Genomic DNA, 18,464 nt, shown 5'->3' with positions numbered 1-18,464 from the left:
CACAGCATATGCTTGCTTTTGTTTCTAGGCTGTTAAATGCCAAGAACTAGATCTGGATACTATCCTGCCAGATCAGGAGATGCTGATGAAACTCATGATTCACCCACTTCAGATTCAGGTACGGGCAGCCTTCTAACTTAACAATAGGAAGCATGTCTTATTTGTGGAATGTAAAAATAAGCCCTGTGTGACAATAATAACTACAATATACTAAGTAGTTAGGGTAACATCTTTTTTTTTCCCTTCCTTTTTCCAAAATTAAAAATCGGGCATTAGTTATCATACTCTGAGAAGCACATAATAATAGTATTCACTACAGCTCTTCAAAAATGGTAGAATGGACCAGTCCTCTGAAAACATAGAATTGTAAAGTGAACAGAATGGAGTGCAGTTTGACAAGAAACCCAAATCTTTTGTATTTCAAATTGAGAGTGGGTTCCAGAATGGATGCACAACATTTTTATTTGCAAATTTGGACTTGTGCATAAGTGGCAGTGAGTAGTATTTGTAATCACTGCTTTTAGATCTAATCTCTTTTTAATCATGATGCCTTAATTTTTGGTTCATTTTGGTACCACAATACCTTCATTTTGAGTTAGTTTCAAGATTTTAAGGAATAACTACATGTATAAATCACATCATTTGTCTTTGATTACTTTCATTGCCTGAAATACACACTTATATGAAAGTATGGTATCTATTTCATAAACTTGCAGTGGTTCTTTTTATCTCTTACTCTCCAGAAGTAAATTAGTATGAAAAAGTCTATAAAGTTATAGTATGTATGCATGTATATGTGTAATGATAGTGAATAAAATTATGAGAGGGCTGGAGCATCTTTGTTATGAAGACAGACTGAGAGAATTGTTGTTCACCCTGGAGAAGAGAAGGCTCTGGGGAGACCTTAGGACCCCTTCTACAGGGGCCTACAAGAGAGCTGGGGGCAAACTTTTTAGCAGGGCCTGTTGCAATAGAACAGGATTAGTGGGTGTAAAGTGAAGTAGGGTTGGTTTAGATGACCTGTAGTACCTTTTTTGCTATGAGGGTGGTACAACACTGGAGCAGGTGGTCCATGGAAGTGGTAGATGCCCCATCCCTGGGAACATCCAGGTTAGATTGGATGGGGCTCTGAACAACCTGACCTAGTTGAAGATGCCCCTGATCATTGCAGGGGGATTGGACTAGAGGACCTTTAAAGATCCCTTTCAATCCAAACTATTCTGTGACTCTCCAAGAAAACCCCAGGAGGACTTCTTACAATGATATGTAGTGACAGGACAAGGGGCAATGGCTTTAAGCTGAAAGAGAGTAGTTAAATGAGATATTACAAGGACATCCTTTGCTGTGAAGGCGGTGAGACACTGGAACAGGTTGCCCAGAAAAGTCAAGGATACCCCATCCCTGGAAGTGTTCAAGACTAGGGTGAATGGGGCTTTAAGCAAACTGGCTTTAAGCACCTGGAAAGTGTCCTTGCCCACGGCATAAGTGTTGGAAATCTTTAAGGTCCCTTCCAATTCAAACTGTTACATGATTTCTATTTTTCTATGGTACCATACTGATGATCTGCTAATATTGAACTGAGTAGCTGAACGCCCCTGAAATGTTTATAACTTTTTATGTTCTCTGAACAGGCAAGTCTTTCTGAAATTCACAGCAATATGTGGGTTAGAAATGGTCTACAAATTAAAGGACAGGCCATGACTTACGTGCAGTCTCATTTCTGCAATTCAATGATTGATCCTGACATTTATCTGCTGCAAGTAAGTTATGTTTTCTGAGGAGCCAAGCCAATATTATTTATCTACAAACTATTGACTAGAATTAATTTAATAAAATTCATTTACTCTCTTTGTACAGGTCTGTGCCTCTAGACTGGACCCAGATTATTTTATTTCATCTGTTTTTGAAAGGTAGGACTAAAAGATGAATGCTTTTGTTCAATGTTGTGCTGGCTGTCGTGCTAATTTATAGCTTGTAATAGAAAAATTGCATATCTGATATATATCTTCAGTGGTACAACTCTGCCTAGCCAAAACTAACACCTAAGGCCTCTACTGAAACAGGTATCTCTTGATTTTAGACAGCATTGGCTTTTGATTTACAGGGCAGTAGTGAAGATATTTGTTTTCTGAGCATCTTTAGGAGTTTTTAAGTTTCATATATGTTCATATGCTAGGATATTCTATCCTGAAGCAGTAGTAAGAGACACAGAATGTTTACTTTTCTGGAAAAAAAATCAGGATTTGAACACCAATTAGTATGCATTAGTTTTTATATGTTGATAAATATAAGGTGTTTTCATGTGGAGTGAATATCAATATAGCACATTCCATTGATAGTTAAATAAAAATTGAAATTTAAAAAGAAGAGGGTTTTCATGTATGTTTGTTTGTACTTTGGGTTTTCATTTGCGCTTTTGTATTTCATTTTTGGTTGTTGTGAATGCTATCCTGAGCTTATCTACTATGTTTCACATTGGTGTTTTAATGTTGGAGAATGTTTAATTGTTGTTTCTGACTTTGCTGATTGCTGTGTAGATTTAAGGTGGTGGATCTGTTAACAATGGCTTCACAGCATCAAAATACTGTTCTTGACTCAGAACATGAAAGGTCCATGCTGGAAGGAGCCTTAACATTTTTGGTCCTTTTGTTAAGTCTTCGTTTACACTTAGGTAAGAGTCACTACTTTAGGAATATCTATACGTAAATAACATTATTACATCTTCATTTATATTCAGCACTTAGTAGGTGCCTTAAAGCTGTTTAACCATATAGTAACTTCAAGCATTCAATGCTCAGTTTCATCTTTGCCAGTTACTGTATTTTAATCCCTTATGAAATAAAAATAGATATGATACATAAAAATGGGAAAAATGGCTTTGATGGAAGTGGGTGATTTGTGTAGGTGATGACATGAAGATTCTGTATCTTTTCCAGAAAGACAGCAAATTGAGTTTATACTGGTATTTTCTGATTGAGATTGTGCCTTTCATAATATTTGCATGCCCCCCTTTTTTTCCCCTGTATTTTTAAGGCATTGTATCATTACTTAATATTAATTTGTATCATGTTTGACATGCTTTTAATGTCAAATGAAAACTGAATGTGTGTCTTAAAATCGTGCTTTTTTAACAACATTTTACATTTCATTGTTCTAGGAATGACAGATGATGAGATCCTCAGAGCAGAGATGGTAGCCCAACTGTGCATGAATGACAGGACACACAGTTCATTATTGGATCTCATATCCTTGGAATATATTCACTAATGTGTCTGAGAATGACAGGTGCTAGGATAGTTGTGAGGCTTGAACAACATGGTTTTAGGTTACATAATTAAAAAACTGTGTGAAGGTGTGTTTGTATGTACTTACTATATGTATACACACAGTATATACTGTATATACTTACTAGCAAAAGCTCCACTTTTGGTTTTTCTTACAGCAAATGCAATACTTTTTAATAGTTTAAATTAGTTTTGATACAAAATGCTGTACTGGTCTTTAGAAGTCTTTTAGGTGTGAGATAAAATGTGTGTTTTCCAATGACATTGTAGAAGGTTTAGCAAAGCATCACATTTGTCTGGATTTGAGCCTTTGATTTTTGCTAAGTTTATGCCAATATAAAAAGCAGACATTCTACATTGTATTGGCTTTTGCTATCAATAGCTGAAAATGCAAATAATAGCAATCCTGCATGTTGTTTTGACATTAGAGTGAAGTGTATGTGTTATGGGGAAAGAATAGCAAACTTTTAAGAAGTCCTTCTGCACAGGCAAAGGGTTCATGTCCCTGGACAGCTGACTATAAATATGCAGGTTTTCCTGCTACCACTCTTGAGTTGTGTAGGCAAATTAAATAGCTTGTTGTGGTTGCATACAAGAGCTTGCAATCCAGGTATAGGCAATGAGCAAAATTATTAGGAATATGAAGATAGGAAAGGATGAGATTGAGACTAACAAATGCATAATAACTATTATTATTATTATTATTATTATTATTATTATTATCTCTAGTAACTAAGTCAAGTATGTAAAATAAGTGATTACTTAGACCAATTCACTTAAGTGAATGACTTAATTATGTAAAAACAAGTGAATAATTTCTATAAGCAATCACTTATCACTGAGCAGAAGTGCTGCTTATGTTTTAGGGTAATGCCAGTAGGTCAGTTAAATATTGCTACTAAAAACAAGAACTATGTAATCCAAGATGCAGAATTATTTATTGTGTTTATGGATCCTGAACTATTTGCTTGCTTTTTCTGCACTTGAATGTAAATGCAACATATTTTCTCCCTTTGAAGAGAGACAGTGTTTGTAAGTAAAGACAGTCACAGAAACTTTATATACACTACAGGTAGAGGTTTCTATTTCTCATTAAGTACTAACAGCTTGAACCAAATATGAAGCAAGTCTTAGTTAAAAAAGTTTAACCTCCTAGCTGAGTGGCTTAGATTCTCTTCAGTACCAGTTACTGTTCTTAGTAGTTGGAGCATACAGACCTCTTGTGGTAAGCACAGAGCACTGCTGAGATGTGGTCTGAAATGACTGATGGAAAATATCAAGAGAGGAGGGAAATTCTGTGTCCTGAAACTAAATTCACTTTGCTTTCCTTAACGTAAGCCTTACATTCCAGAAAACCCTAATCCTAAAAGTGGTATTATTCCAGGAAGCTTAAGCTTTGAATCAGTCCTGTCAGCAGTTGCTGACTTTAAAGCCCCTGTTTTTGAGCCTGGAGGTTCCATGCAACAAGGAATGTACACACCTAAAGGTATGGTAATCAGCATTCTCTTGCAGCACAGTCATTGGTAAGGTGCCTAACCAGGGTTTGTTTGATTTTGTTGTAGTGGGCTTTTTTTCTGTAAAAAACCCAAAAAGCAAACCCAACCTACCAGTGTTGAAAATTGCCCCCCATCCTCCCCACAGAAAAGCCAAACCTACCACAGCCACCAAAACCCCACAAAACTTGACTTTTTCATTATTGTCCACTGCTTATTTAAGAGCATTGTTAAAGACTGTCAGTAGTCTTAAATTGATTTTGATCTAGAGTGAAAATGAGCTTCTTGTACTAAACAGGTACCTTCAGAAAGCAAAGGAAAATACAGAAATGAAAAATTATCTTATTTGTACTTTACTGATCTGCATACTTAATTATTTCTGTGATTTAAATAAATATGGTGTATATTTAGTAGAGTCTAGAACTGTTTGCATTAGTGAAACGTCAAAGATACTTTGAACTTCTCCACCTTTTGACTATTAAAGATACCACGATACATAATTCTTCATTTTATATTGCTCAACTGTATTAGTATCCTGTAACATTTTTTGCTGTCAGTAGTGAGGGCCTAGAAAAAAGTTCAGGCTAGACTTATTATAGAACATTGTTCTGTAATTCTGCAGTGCATACAGTGCAAAACTGACAAGTTTCTTTCCCTGACCAGCTTATCATCTAAATTGGACTCAACACAGCATTGGTATATCAAAGGAGAGAAATAATTTAAGAACTCAGTGTTCCATTACTGTGTCATGTCACTAAGCAGATAAGCTTGTAGAAATCTGAAATGCTCCATGTGCTCTGGTTGTGCTTCAGGCTAATGGCAAAGCTGAAGAGAGATTAACTCCTTCCTCCCCCACATACCTCCCCTGAGAACTGGGAAGGTTAGAGTCTGGCAATTTTGAAACCATTTGGTTCCATGGATTTTTTGGGGGGGAGTGGTGGTTAATGTAGGTACTAGTATTGTAATAACTTGTAATTGTTTGCCAGTTTTTGTACTGGGAGATTGAAGTGTCAATAAAGCTCTTTTATACAAATTACAACTAGGGAAATAATCTTGTGAAACCAGAGTTTTGGAAATTGATTCATCTTGGTTTTTTGATGTGCAGTTAGGCAGCTTAACACCCATGTATCTAAAATAACTTACTTTTATTGTTACATAAACTGCATTTCCTTATGTCCTGTCCAGTTTCTGGAGCTCATTACATGCTGGTCATTTTCATAACACAATGTGAAGGAAAAAGAGATGGATTATTCTGTTTTTAATTATAGCACTTCATATTTAGGGAATCTAATGCTAGATTACAGTGTTTGGAGTTTTTTGTATATAGTTTGGGGGTTTTTTTTAACTTAGGTAAACTGTATATTCCAGAGGTAAACTGTCTTAAGTATCTCATCTATAGCATTGAACAATGAAGTGATTTATGACACTATACAGATTCCCTTTTTTTAAAGTAATAAAAGCTGAAAAATCTTCTGTAGGAATAAAAGCTGGCATGGCTTTCTTTACCCTCTTAACTGTTCATATTCCCTGTAAGATTATATAGGTTCTCAGACCCTTTGCTTTTAAGAATTGTAGTTTGTGGCCTGTCATAGTTAAAGCAAGTCATGATCAGATCAATTCCCTCTAATCCTCTAATCCCTTGTTTCCTTAAATTTGAGGGGGTGGAATCTACTTTATGTTCACAGATCCCTGGATTTTGTTCCATTAACCATCATTTAAAAAACCAAAACCAACCAAAACCAACTTCCAGAGCCAGGTTCTTTCTGACACTGTAGATTTGTGTGCTGAAGATGAGCTCTATGTGCATTTCCAATATTCACTGTATGGCTCACTCAGTCCTTTTTTCCCATTAGGCATTAGCAGCCCAAACAAGCTTGGTGTGTGCTTCTGACTGCAATACTAAATTCTGTTCAGAAAAAATGTGGGGTTTTTTTTCACAAGCTAAATTTGATTGTATTTAATACACAAACTTTGCTAGGTTCTCTCCCTCAGCAGTCTGTGAGGATATGTGTAGAACTGTTAGTCTTAGCAGGGGTTAATGTATAGAGGATAGGCCACTAGGTGTGATTATAGACACTTGTCTTCCTGCCTGGGGAAAATTAATCTCAGAAGTGTGGTAAAGCTGCTTATTGCTGCCTGTGGGAACTTTGAAGGATGTTGTGAGCACTTGTGTTACATTATGCCTGCTGGTGGAGCTCAAATTCTGTATCCGCTGGGTTTCTTCCTCCTTTTGGGGTCATTGAATCTTGCCTTCATTTTTTGTGTTATGAGAGCTAAACACTTCTAAGCAATTCATAGAATTAGTGTCTTCATTTGGCTTTAGATTGGAACTTTGTTTTGTTTTTTAATAACTTATAAATAGAAAAAAAGGCCATCAAATGGGATATTTTTATAGACTGTTTGGACTTTTCTGTTTGTGATTGCTCTGAACAGCCACTCTGGATGTTATTTTAGAGCTACTAAATTAAATGGATGTAACTAAGATTTTAATGCTGAAATAATGCATAATACTAGTTATAAAACAAAGGCATATTTGTAAAGGATTGATCACAAATATCATTTGATACAAAGCTTGACCATTTTTGATACTGAACAAGACTTGTGTTGGAGCAATTTTGTTCACTGCACTTAAAGTTAAAATATCATTCACCTGCTAACAGCTTCACAGTCTTTAGTTCCTCCTTTCAAGAGGCTTGTGCTTATCACGTACAAAGTGAAAAATACTGTAAGCTTTTTCTCACAAGTACTTGGAAATGACAAAGAGCAAAACAAGTCGCATATAGAATTGATGTTTTGGGAGTTGCTTAATAAAGTGTCCCTTTTTTATTTTTGAAACCAATCAAAATTTTGCAAGAAATATTTTTCTAGTTTGATAAAGAGTGGTAATTATTAGTATAGAAAGTATTATTAGTTAGAATTATTATAAATTGCCGTAGTTTGCCAGGAAAAATTATATAATAGAAGTGACATAATTAAAGCTAGTTAAGGAGAGAATCTAAAATAAGTGGTAAGGTCTTTAAAGAGAATGTTAACATGCAATTTCTTTTAAACAACAGCTGAAGTTTGGGATAAGGAATTTGACCCTGTCATGGTAATTCTTCGAACAGTTTACCGCAGAGATGTGCAGTCTGCCATGGACAGATACACAGCGTTGTAAGTTGGATCATTTTTAGAAATGCAACATCATCCTCTGGCTCATTTCACAACAAATGTTTTGTTTTCGCTGCCTGATAATGCTAATCACTTTATCAGTGTTTTCAAGCCCCAGATTTGTTCTTGAGTAAATAGTCTATAACAAGCAATATCAGAGTTTTGGTTATCTTAGTCTCTTACTCTTCCATAAATGTTTAAAAATACACCAGAAGGGCCACAGACAAAGTAGTGAATGTCATCACAGATAAAATACTTAACCAAAGATATTGTTTAAAAATCATTTACAGCTTACTTGAAGTCTTATCTATTTTTATTTAGTTTACACTTAGGTCCACAAAGCAAAGTTTATCTATAGCAGTGGCAGGTTTCTACATTATTGCAGTGTTTAACAGTGGTTTCAACATTTAACATTTGTTTCAACAGCTTAAAGCAAAGTGGCAAATTCCCTGGAAACCCGTGGCCTCCTTACAAGAAGAGAACACCGCTACACCCAAGTTACAGAGGGCTGATAAAGCTTTTGCACTGTAAAACTCTGCACATTGTGCTCTTCACACTTCTTTACAAGGTACAGTCATGATTTGCATTAAGTGCATTGGTTCACTTCGACATTTTTACAGAAGTTCTTAGAAGCATGACTTTTTAAACTTTATTTGGAGTAGTCAGGTTCCATTTAATATAACATTTTTGGTTTTGGTTTATTTTTCTAGTATGAGTTTTTTTCCCTACCACTTAGATTATTTCACGAATGATTGTTTCATATGCACACACTAAGTCAGTACCCAAGTGGCTGAAAGATCCTGTTCCACTCTAAGGAACACTGTATTAACCATCAGAGGTGCCATTCAGATTGCTCTTCCATGATGGTTTCAGGGAGCACAGTGGCATAAGTGGTGTTCTTCTGGCTCCCATTGCAGAATTTTAAGGCATCAGCAGTGGCTGTTCAAAAATACAAACTTTAATAGCTTTAAATCCTCAATGTCAAATAAGTCTCGAAACTCTTGTTTCTAACATCATTTCCCAAATATATTCTGGCTTTTGATAATGTTTTAGCAACTGTTTTTTTAGGGCTAATTGGTGCCTTTAAGTTATGTTTGGTTTTATCTTTGATAGTTTGCTGCTGTCTTCAAGAGAAGCAAGGCTTTTTGAAGAGTCCATTCATCAGAATATGGACTTTGAATCTGTACTTAGAAAGTGTTTTCAAAGCAGTGTGCTGCAGAGGCAGATGAGGGACTACAAAAATTGCTTTGAGTAACATTTTTCCTGGGCAGACTTTTACTTCTGTGCTCTTCTAAGGACTCCCAGCTTACCTAAAATTGGTATTTTGTTTCACTGTTAAATTTCTGTTGAATAGAAAATATTTGTTGTACTACAGGAAGGCTGGTGAAGGAAAGGAGATCTTGGGACTACATAGAAGATCAAATAATGTTTTGACATGGAACAAAAATCGAGACTATGGGGAAGGAATGCATCATCTTTTACTGTCCTGCTTGGGTGTCTTAGGCCACTTTTTCTCTTAGTCCATTAAGAACCCTCAAGGGCTTAAATCTTGAGAATCTTAGCCATTACTGGGTTGCTGTTTTAGCTGGAATACCAAATACTTTCCCACCAGATTTATGGAGGATGGAAAATACATAGTTAGTTGATTTTGTAGGTTGGCTTAAGTAATGCCTGCTCTCTTTGTGAAATTTTCCCAATTCATGACAGCCTTTATTATATTTCCTGGCTTTTGGGACTTCTGTGGAAGAGCAGTAAACTCTGTTTGGTGATGTTACTTTTCAGAAGCATTGGTCAATATGACTTTTGATTCCAACTGCCACAATTACACGTGCTCTTCATATGAACGGAATACTGAGTCCTCTTTCAATTAAATAACCTCTATCGTCTCAGATTTGTTTGGGCTTGATTAAATCAGCTCCTCAGTCACTTTTTAGTGACTTTAATATTGTAAAACAATGTTATTTCTAAGAACTTTGTCTCTCTGATGTTTCTAATGGCTTTATCTACTGAGAAAATTCATCCATTCAAAAACAAGTCATATTTAAGACTTTACTAGGCTACAGTCTAAAAATACTAATTTGTATAATAGCCTGTCTACAATGATATTTTAAACATATTTTCTCACCCACTTTTTTGGTAACTTACATTTTTTTGCCATTTTCTTTCCTTTAGTTCAGAGTATTCTCCAGAGGAAAGTTGTCCTGGTTTTTAATTTTAGCAGTATTGGTTCTTCCTCTCAATGCATTGAAAGCTGTGTTGGAAGAAAGATGTGGGCGTTTATTAATTTAAAGATAAGATATTTTATTATTTTTAACTAAAAAAGATTATGTGGAGGTGGTTATGAGCTAAAGTGATGTTAACCTTTGTGGTATTCCCAGTTATGCCAGCATCACTGATAGGACCAGGACCTTGTGAGGCCTTTGGTGATTGATGACCTGAAAAGGGGAGGGAAGGTGGGAGCAGCTTTTTGCTTGTAATTGGCAGTAGTGGTGTCTGTGCAGCTGTACCTGTCACTCTGGTGTTCATGCAAATCACAGCTTGAACTAGTAATGGCTTTAAGGTAAAAATTTGTTTGACTGGAAAGACATAAAATCAAATTTTGCTTTTGTGGTGATGATCAAAGGTTAGGTTTCTTTCTAAATCTCAAACAATTTTAAATTAAATTGAAAACAAACAAAAAAAATTCCACAAAAACTGAAGTCCAAAATGTATTTTGGACTCCTTAAGTTTAGATGTACAGAAGTCTTAATCTTCTATGATGTGTCTCTTTTCCTACCTAGATATTAATGGATCATCAGAATTTATCAGAGCATGTGCTTTGCATGGTTTTATATTTGATTGAGCTGGGGTTGGAAAATTCTCCTGAACAAGAATCAGATGAAGAGGTAAGAATAAATACCATCATTTTCTTCAAAATACAGAGGTATTTTGTAATGATTCAGTATTCTTTAAAATTGGATTTTACCATAGTAGTTAGAATAAAGCATCTTTATTAACTTATATGGGGAACAACTAATAAAACAATAAAAACATACTGTTGTGAGGAAGAGTATGGTATCTTGTTATGTTTTTCAGCAGTTTCTGTATATGAGGTCTCACTACACAGATTGATAAGATCTTTACCACTGTGTAAATTAGAAATTATGCAAAAAAATTTAAATCATTAGGTCTAAAAATCTCTAAATTTTCACCTGAAACCCTTATCACTGAGCATTTTATTGCTACAGATCTATATCTTCAAAAATACGTGAATAAGTCAGAATTTTAATTCTGCTTTTAATTCTACTTTTAATGATATTTGAATATAAACAGCCATTATTTTTGTGATTCCAAATTCCCTTTTATTACCATAGTTTTTTAACTGATCAACACTGATTTTTCACTAAGAATCTGCCACATTTTTTTCCAGAGATTGACTTCTGTATAATTCTGATTTTTTATATTAATTTTCGATTGTACAGCTTAGGATTACTCTGGAGTTCCTTTCACTTCTGCTAGCTAGCACCACTGGCTGTATTTGACTATATTCATATAAAATACTTAGACCTATATATATATCAGCCTGTGGTCCTCACGGGACTCACATCAGTTATCAAACTTTGAAAGTTTTTAAAAGGTATATTAGCTTTGTTGAGGTACGTTGTTGTAATCTTCACTGCAGTGTTGTTCTTGCCCCTCTGCTGGGGCTCTTCTCCATTCTCTGCAGCACAGTCCTTCCTGTCTTCTCAGGGGCTCCTCCTGGGCTCTTGACCCACCCCTTTTATCCCAGCTATCTTTACAAGCCACAGCTGCTGCCCAACTAAGGACTTTGCAGCTGTGACTCATTTAGAATAGCTAGGACCCACCAAATATAATATAGATATTCACTAGGACTCCTACTATACTTCAGTTGTTGTATTCTTATTGTTGTTATAACAATACATATATTCAGGCCCCCACAGTACGTAATGTTCAACGTACTGTTCCTATCTCATGAAGATATTATGGCCTCTGTTATACAGTTACAAAAGCAGCAAAATTATTTAATATTAGAAATTTGATAAGAGAAAGTATACCACAGTTTGCTTAATTGTTTTAGGAGTCTGCAGGTGGACAAGAGCGTTGCCACGATAGTTGGTTTCCAGGCAGTAATTTGGTTTCTAACATGCGTCACTTCATTAACTATGTCCGAGTAAGAGTACCAGAAACTGCTCCTGAGGTGAAGAGAGAACCACCTGCAAGTACAAGTTCTGATGGTTTAGCTTCATCACAAGTAAGTGGATAAAATACCAGATTCTCTGGGTTAGTTTAAGTTATTGCCTGTGTTGGCATTTTTGTTAGTTTTGTTACTGTTTTTATGAGTTCCTTAGGATATTTTTCCTTCAGTTATTTTTCCTATATTTACTGATAGCCGAAATAGAAGTTATTTCCAATGATGCCTCCTTCCTAACGATGTATTTAATGACTTTTTTTGTCCTCAATCTACCAGAGTTCAAGGCGGAAGAGCCTCCAGAGAGAGGTAGATCTGTGTGCAGTTTGTTCTCCTAAGCCATTAACTAGCAATGTGCTTTAATTGTGCTCACCTTAACTTTCAGTGGAATCCTCTAATTTTCCTGAATTTCCTTTTAATTCATATTGCAAGGACTCGTGCTTTTTTCATGTTCTTGATGGTAATGTTAGCTGGCAGACTTTGAAGCAATAAAACATTTTTAATATGTATTTGGAAATAAAAGCTTCCTATCAAATATAAAATGCCGTTGATAGCTTACTGCTTGAGCTTTGTGTTTAGGCCTGTTTGATCTTGCCAAGATACTACTAACATTTAATAATGTAGAATAGTCTTAGCTTTCTTCAGTCTAGGTAAGTTTAACCTTATATTGAAAGGGCTTTTCAAATTATTAATAGCAATTTGTTGTTGTTGTTGTGAAACAAAGGAATACATAAATGGTGGGATCCTGAAAGATTTATGGCCAGTAGATGATACAATCTCTGGGTCAGTGTTGGTTTTGTATCTGTTGTATACAGCACTTCAACTGTGTGCCAGATGTAGCAGAATACAGTGCATATTTCTTTTGCATGTTCATGTCAGAAAAATAGACAAAACCTAAAGTAGGGACATGGTATACATGGTACTGCAAGCAAGAGTAGTATAAGAGATCTAAATGGGCTCTGTCATTAAAGTAACTGCACTCCTATGCTCACATGCCCTGGATAGCAAGTTCTGGCAAACAGGCTTGTGTGGCTTCTGGATGCTACCTAATAAATCCAGATAAAATGCACAATGTTCATGGGGATCTGTGGGCTCACCTGTATTCACCTGTGTGATGTAATGAGTTACATTGTGCAACAGCACTCACTAGATTTGAATAAAGGCATTTAAATGACATAAAGATACTGAAGTTATTACCATTCTAGAAAAACTAAGGAAATATTACGTGGATAACAGAATTGTAAGTTAGACTAGAGTAAAACCAGTTGCTAGATTTTTCGGTATGGATATTTTCATTTGGTACATGGCTTTTTATGCAGTTGCATATAACACTTGTACAAAAATACAATATGCAGGTTTAGTATTTTGTTGTCCTAATTTTCAAGACATTTTGGGAGTGGAAAAGAATCTTTGTTTCATGCTTTTCTTCCTAGCTTCAAATATTTTTCGTAGTTTTAGAAATGTGGGTTGTTTATACTTGTATTTTTGCAAATTAATCATGATAATTTTTTTCCCAAGAACTCAGGGACAGCTCAAGTGTTCAGTTTGGTGGCAGAACGTCGGAAGAAATTTCAGGAGATCATCAATCGGAACACCAGCGAGGCAAATCAGGTGGTTCGGCCCAAAACATCGATGAAATGGTCAGCACCTGGTGCAACTCCACAGTTAACCACAGCCATTCTAGAAGTCAAGGAGAGCATACTGTCTTTGCTGATTAAATTGCATCACAAACTCTCAGGAAAACAAAACTCTTACTATCCTCCATGGCTGGATGATGTGGATGTTTTAATCCACCCAGAAATTCCGAGGTACTCGCACGGAGATGGAATGACAGCAGTAGAAAGAATTTTACTGAAAGCTGCTGTACAGAGCAGACTGAATAAACGTATCATTGAAGAGATATGCAGGAAGGTGACACCTCCTGTACCACCAAAAAAGATCAGTTCTGCAGAGAAGAAAACTTTGGATAAAGAAGAAAGGTAACTTTAATAGCAAGATAAAGGAGCAGTAGAAGGACAGTGTGTGTTGTGCATCTATTGATTGATCTTTAGGATTTTGTATGAATTACATACTAAAAGAATGAGTCTGGAAGGTATGAGAGACAGAGATTGACATTTGGGGGATGTCAGACTCAGCTGCAAAGAATTGGCTGGAGTGGGAAGAGACTGACACTTGGCTGGTGCAAAGGGCTGGAACATGGGATTTGAGAGGAGTGGAGAGTGCAGAGTGTTGGAGGGTTAGGGCATACAAAGTGGGGAATTCAGGTCAGAGTACTTACCTCAGTAACTGCAGTAGAGAGCACAGGCTGGGTGAACAAGAAGACAGTTGAGTACTTGTCCATCCAGTATTTTGAAGGGTTTATGTAACCAGAATATGTAGTTACGGTTCTAGAAATTTGAGTAGAAAAGTGCAGTCCTCTGACTCAGTAGGTTTCTGGATTACTTTTATTTTTCTGCTATTTTATTTGTTTGGAAACAAATTTTTCATTAAAATCTCTCTGATATGTCCAAGGCCTACACTGTACTGGAAAATAACACATAGGAATATGGCAAATAGATTTAATATATGTGTATGCTGCATACTTTACAAAGTAAAATTATTTTTGTCCTGCTTTATTTAATAGTTTAATTTTCAACACTGTTTGTAATAGTTCATTTAATGAGCAAAATAGTCAGGGTTTAGCATGTAAAATTGCTAATCAGAAGGAGCCAGAATGAATAGCTGCTTTAGATAAAACACAGCTACATTTTGGGCACCTAATCATTAATGTGGTACTCAATAGTGCTAGATTTATGTACAGGAGAAGCAGGGGCATGGGTGAAACAAGTAACTTTTCATATATATACTTTTCATATATAGTAAAAGGGTAAAGTCATTCCCTCAATAAAAAGATGTGATATTTTCAAGGATTGTGGGAGGCCCACTAAGTTTTCAGTTAAGTTTGGGGACTAAAGCAATGGTAAAAGTGAATGTTTCCCTTTTTTTGTTGTTCTGAGTGATTATGATCATCTTTTCAAATTTATAATGGTATTGGTGGACTGATGAAGTTTATTGAAGGACAGTGTGATAACTGAAATGACTAAAGACAATGTAGAGTGACAATGTTCATAAAGCCAGGGTGCAGTTTTTACCCTTTCAATTGTTTCAATTTTCCCCCCAATTCCAGTTTTGTGTCAGTGAAGACTGAGCAGACTGTGAACGTTAAGCAATCACCTTTTTTTAGCTTCAACATATAATGGCATCACTCAGGCAGTGGATTGTTGCCATAGAAACTGAAATACAGGACTAGAAGCAAGCTTGAGCTGCTTGCAGTATTTTTTCAATTGCAGTGTCATATTCCCATGGGCCATCATGGAAAATTACTGAGCTGTACTGAATCTGTCAGAATTTGTTTATGTCTTCTTATTAAATGCATCTATTTACAGTCACTCTGCTTTTAGTTGAGGTGTTGAGAAATTTCCAGGGAGAAATAAATAAAATCAAGTCTAATGAATGCTCTGGTCTGATCCTCAGAATAATGAATCTTAGTGATGTCGTAAGTAGAAGTTATTTTGAGAAATGGTGACTGCAAAATGTAGCAGACAAATGGGCAGAGGTATTGGGGTCTTTCAGGTGCCTTTAAGAAAACAAATTAGAAGCTTTGACTTACAAGCAAGTCCCCTCAGGATGACAGGTTACACTCTGTGAGCTGCTTTGGGCCTGTGCATGCCAGCTCCTGTGCAGGACACTGATAATCACACAGTGCTTGAGACTTAAGAGCACTCACCCATCAGGGTATCAGACACCAAGTGATATTTCTAAAGCCCATGTTAGTTATCTGAATCATCTCTGAGCACTGGAAAAAATGCATTGTAAATGCTGGTGCACAGAATTTGTAGCTATGATAGAACTTCTGTAGCTGCACTGGGGAGGTGCTGTGTAACCCCCTCAGCTGAGGAAATTTTTTGTGTGGTGAGCAGCTGTGCTTTAGGGCTTTTGTTTGGTTTTCTCACTTCCACACTCCCATTTCCTCTATTTGTAAACACATGTCAAAGTAAGGAAAATGAATGTCTGTTTTCTTTATCGTTTTACATCCATCAATATTCCTGTACCCATTGCAGTATGTATTTGTATAGGGAGTTATAGAGCTGGTCATACAGCCTTGGACAGGTCACTGAAACAGTTTAAACAGAAGAATAGACAAGTGCAAGCCTCTGGTGTTTTTCATTTATAAATCCAGAGCTGTGAACAATGAGGAGAAGTTAGTGAAGTCAGCTTGGCCTCAGGGAGATAAAGGCTTTAATCTGGATGCAATCTCAAGGTTCTTTAAATCCCAGTATAAAAGCTGTTGGTGGCCAGTATTTTGGGTGGAAGTGGGGGAAAAGGAACCACTGTGAGGAGGCTTAGCTGGAAAATAAATTATTCATAGTTGTTTCCCATACCATCAAAAGCTTGATATCAAAAGGGAGTGAGGTAGGCTTTTATTATTGTTGTTATTATTAACTTGAAAATGTTGATTTCTCACAGAAGTACTAATTTTTGTACAAATGACATTGCTCTCTGGTTTTCATCCCATGTGGAGCAGATAAAAAAGTTTCAAGATTAAGGTATTGAGTTCCTTTTCTTGTGATGGTATGGCCTAATTTGTTAAAATACCTTGTGGTGAACACCTTTGAAGGGTGTTTCAGGACAGCATTTTATTCCGTTTTTTTCAGACTCAAAAGAAAGCAACACTAATTTCTCTAAAACCTCTGCTTTAGAAAAGCAAAAGAATCCTTTTTTAGGCTTGGTAATTATCCCTTAATATCAACCTTCATTTGGAATGATACTGTTTAAGGTGGTAATTGTAATCAGCTTGACATTTTCAAGGGTTTTTTTTGCTCCATGTTTATTTTTCTTCTTCCCCCTTCCTTCACACAGACGACAGAAGGCCAGAGAAAGGCAACAGAAACTGTTGGCTGAATTTGCCTCGAGGCAGAAAAGCTTCATGGAAACTGCCATGGATGTTGGTAAGGTTTTGTGTGGTTGACTGCTTGCTTTTATGTCTTTTCCCACATGTTAGTATTAAGGTTTCTACTCAGTTTAAAAGACAAAGACACACACAAAAAAACCCCCAATCATCTAACCAAACAGGAGATCCCCCCTCAGATTCTGCTATTGTATCCACTTGTTAACTTTACACTTAGGGAGCCTAACTTTGATTATAGGACAGATATTGCTAAATATATAATTGCTAAAAAATAGATTAAATCTGTAGGACATAAATTTATTCCTAGTTTTTGTTAATATACAGTACATGAAATTATTAAATACATGATATGTTTTAAAGTATTTACATTTAATATAAAATGTCCCCAAATTAGTTTGTCTTTTTAAGATTGTATTTTCTTTAATCTGTAGTAATAAAATTTAAGATTATTTCTCCATAGACCCTCAAAGTTTAATACGATGAAAATTTTAGCTTTTAAATGTGTTTATGGATCTAAGGAAAACATAATTTTCAGATCACCTCAGTTGCTATAAGTGATAACGTATAGAAATCTTCAATTTCTTCTATTTCAAATACTGTCTTTACACACAATCAGGTTTTGTTTTTCTTGAGGGTAAGTTCTCTCAGATTCTCCTGTGTAGAAGTGCATAATCCCGATTAGTTTGTGTTCAGCTGAGGAATGGAAAATATTTTTGTCATTTGGGTCACTTCATAGAAAATTAGCACTTCTGAAAGATAAGTAAAAGCTGGAATCTTCCCAGACCTTCCATCAAGTATCATCTGCTGTGAAGTTTTGATTTGAATTTAAGCATTAGTTAGAAATATTTTGATAACTGTATTTGCTGAAAAAGTCTATCTTTTGAAATTGTTAAATTCCCTTCAGTTCATAGGTTGCTGAGAAAATTGGTTCATTTATATTTACTAAGGTTTTGGATACCTTAGCAAACTTAAATGGGGGAGGGTGTGCAATACTCTAATTTTAATCTGCGAACTTTGTATTAAGTCAACCTCACTAAATGGCAGCTATTTGTTTGTAATCTAATTGTTAAAGTAAGGAAGAAGAACCTTGCAGTTCTCCTTATTAAAAATTAAGTTTTTATATGGAAAGTAGCTGGAAACTTCGAATCTTCAGTCACTTATATTTTGAATTTATCATATCTCAACTTTGAAATTGATGGGATTTATATATGAAATCAGATCTGTATCTATATATCTGTCTACCTACCTATTTATATATATATATGGATATAAATGTACCTGTCAATAGCTATATAGCTATGTTTGCATATATGCATAAATGTGTGTAATTCCTTCCATGCACAGATTTTATAAGCTATGTACTGCTTTGATTTGTGGATGAATCATGGTAGCTAAATCAG

At 35.7% G+C, this 18,464-nt stretch overlaps 1 protein-coding gene across 1 annotated transcript in view; it reads left to right on the top strand.

The window, feature by feature from the left end:
* UBR3 (ubiquitin protein ligase E3 component n-recognin 3) overlaps positions 1 to 18,464 on the top strand; it is a 98,218-nt gene that overhangs the window by 32,143 nt on the left and 47,611 nt on the right. The window contains exons 13-25 of the mRNA XM_058809342.1: positions 29 to 118; positions 1,632 to 1,760; positions 1,858 to 1,910; positions 2,538 to 2,671; positions 3,158 to 3,245; positions 4,631 to 4,770; positions 7,834 to 7,930; positions 8,354 to 8,495; positions 10,708 to 10,812; positions 12,006 to 12,179; positions 12,396 to 12,425; positions 13,635 to 14,095; positions 17,016 to 17,104. Of these exons, the coding sequence (XP_058665325.1) occupies positions 29 to 118; positions 1,632 to 1,760; positions 1,858 to 1,910; positions 2,538 to 2,671; positions 3,158 to 3,245; positions 4,631 to 4,770; positions 7,834 to 7,930; positions 8,354 to 8,495; positions 10,708 to 10,812; positions 12,006 to 12,179; positions 12,396 to 12,425; positions 13,635 to 14,095; positions 17,016 to 17,104 (1,732 nt within the window). The remainder of the gene's footprint in view (positions 1 to 28; positions 119 to 1,631; positions 1,761 to 1,857; positions 1,911 to 2,537; positions 2,672 to 3,157; positions 3,246 to 4,630; positions 4,771 to 7,833; positions 7,931 to 8,353; positions 8,496 to 10,707; positions 10,813 to 12,005; positions 12,180 to 12,395; positions 12,426 to 13,634; positions 14,096 to 17,015; positions 17,105 to 18,464) is intronic.

The sequence above is a fragment of the Ammospiza caudacuta genome, chromosome 8 (genome assembly GCF_027887145.1).
Source record: "Ammospiza caudacuta isolate bAmmCau1 chromosome 8, bAmmCau1.pri, whole genome shotgun sequence".
NCBI classification, from domain to species: Eukaryota; Metazoa; Chordata; class Aves; order Passeriformes; family Passerellidae; genus Ammospiza; species Ammospiza caudacuta.
The sequence above is the reverse complement of the archived record's forward strand: the minus strand, read 5'-3'. Positions and strand labels throughout refer to the sequence as shown.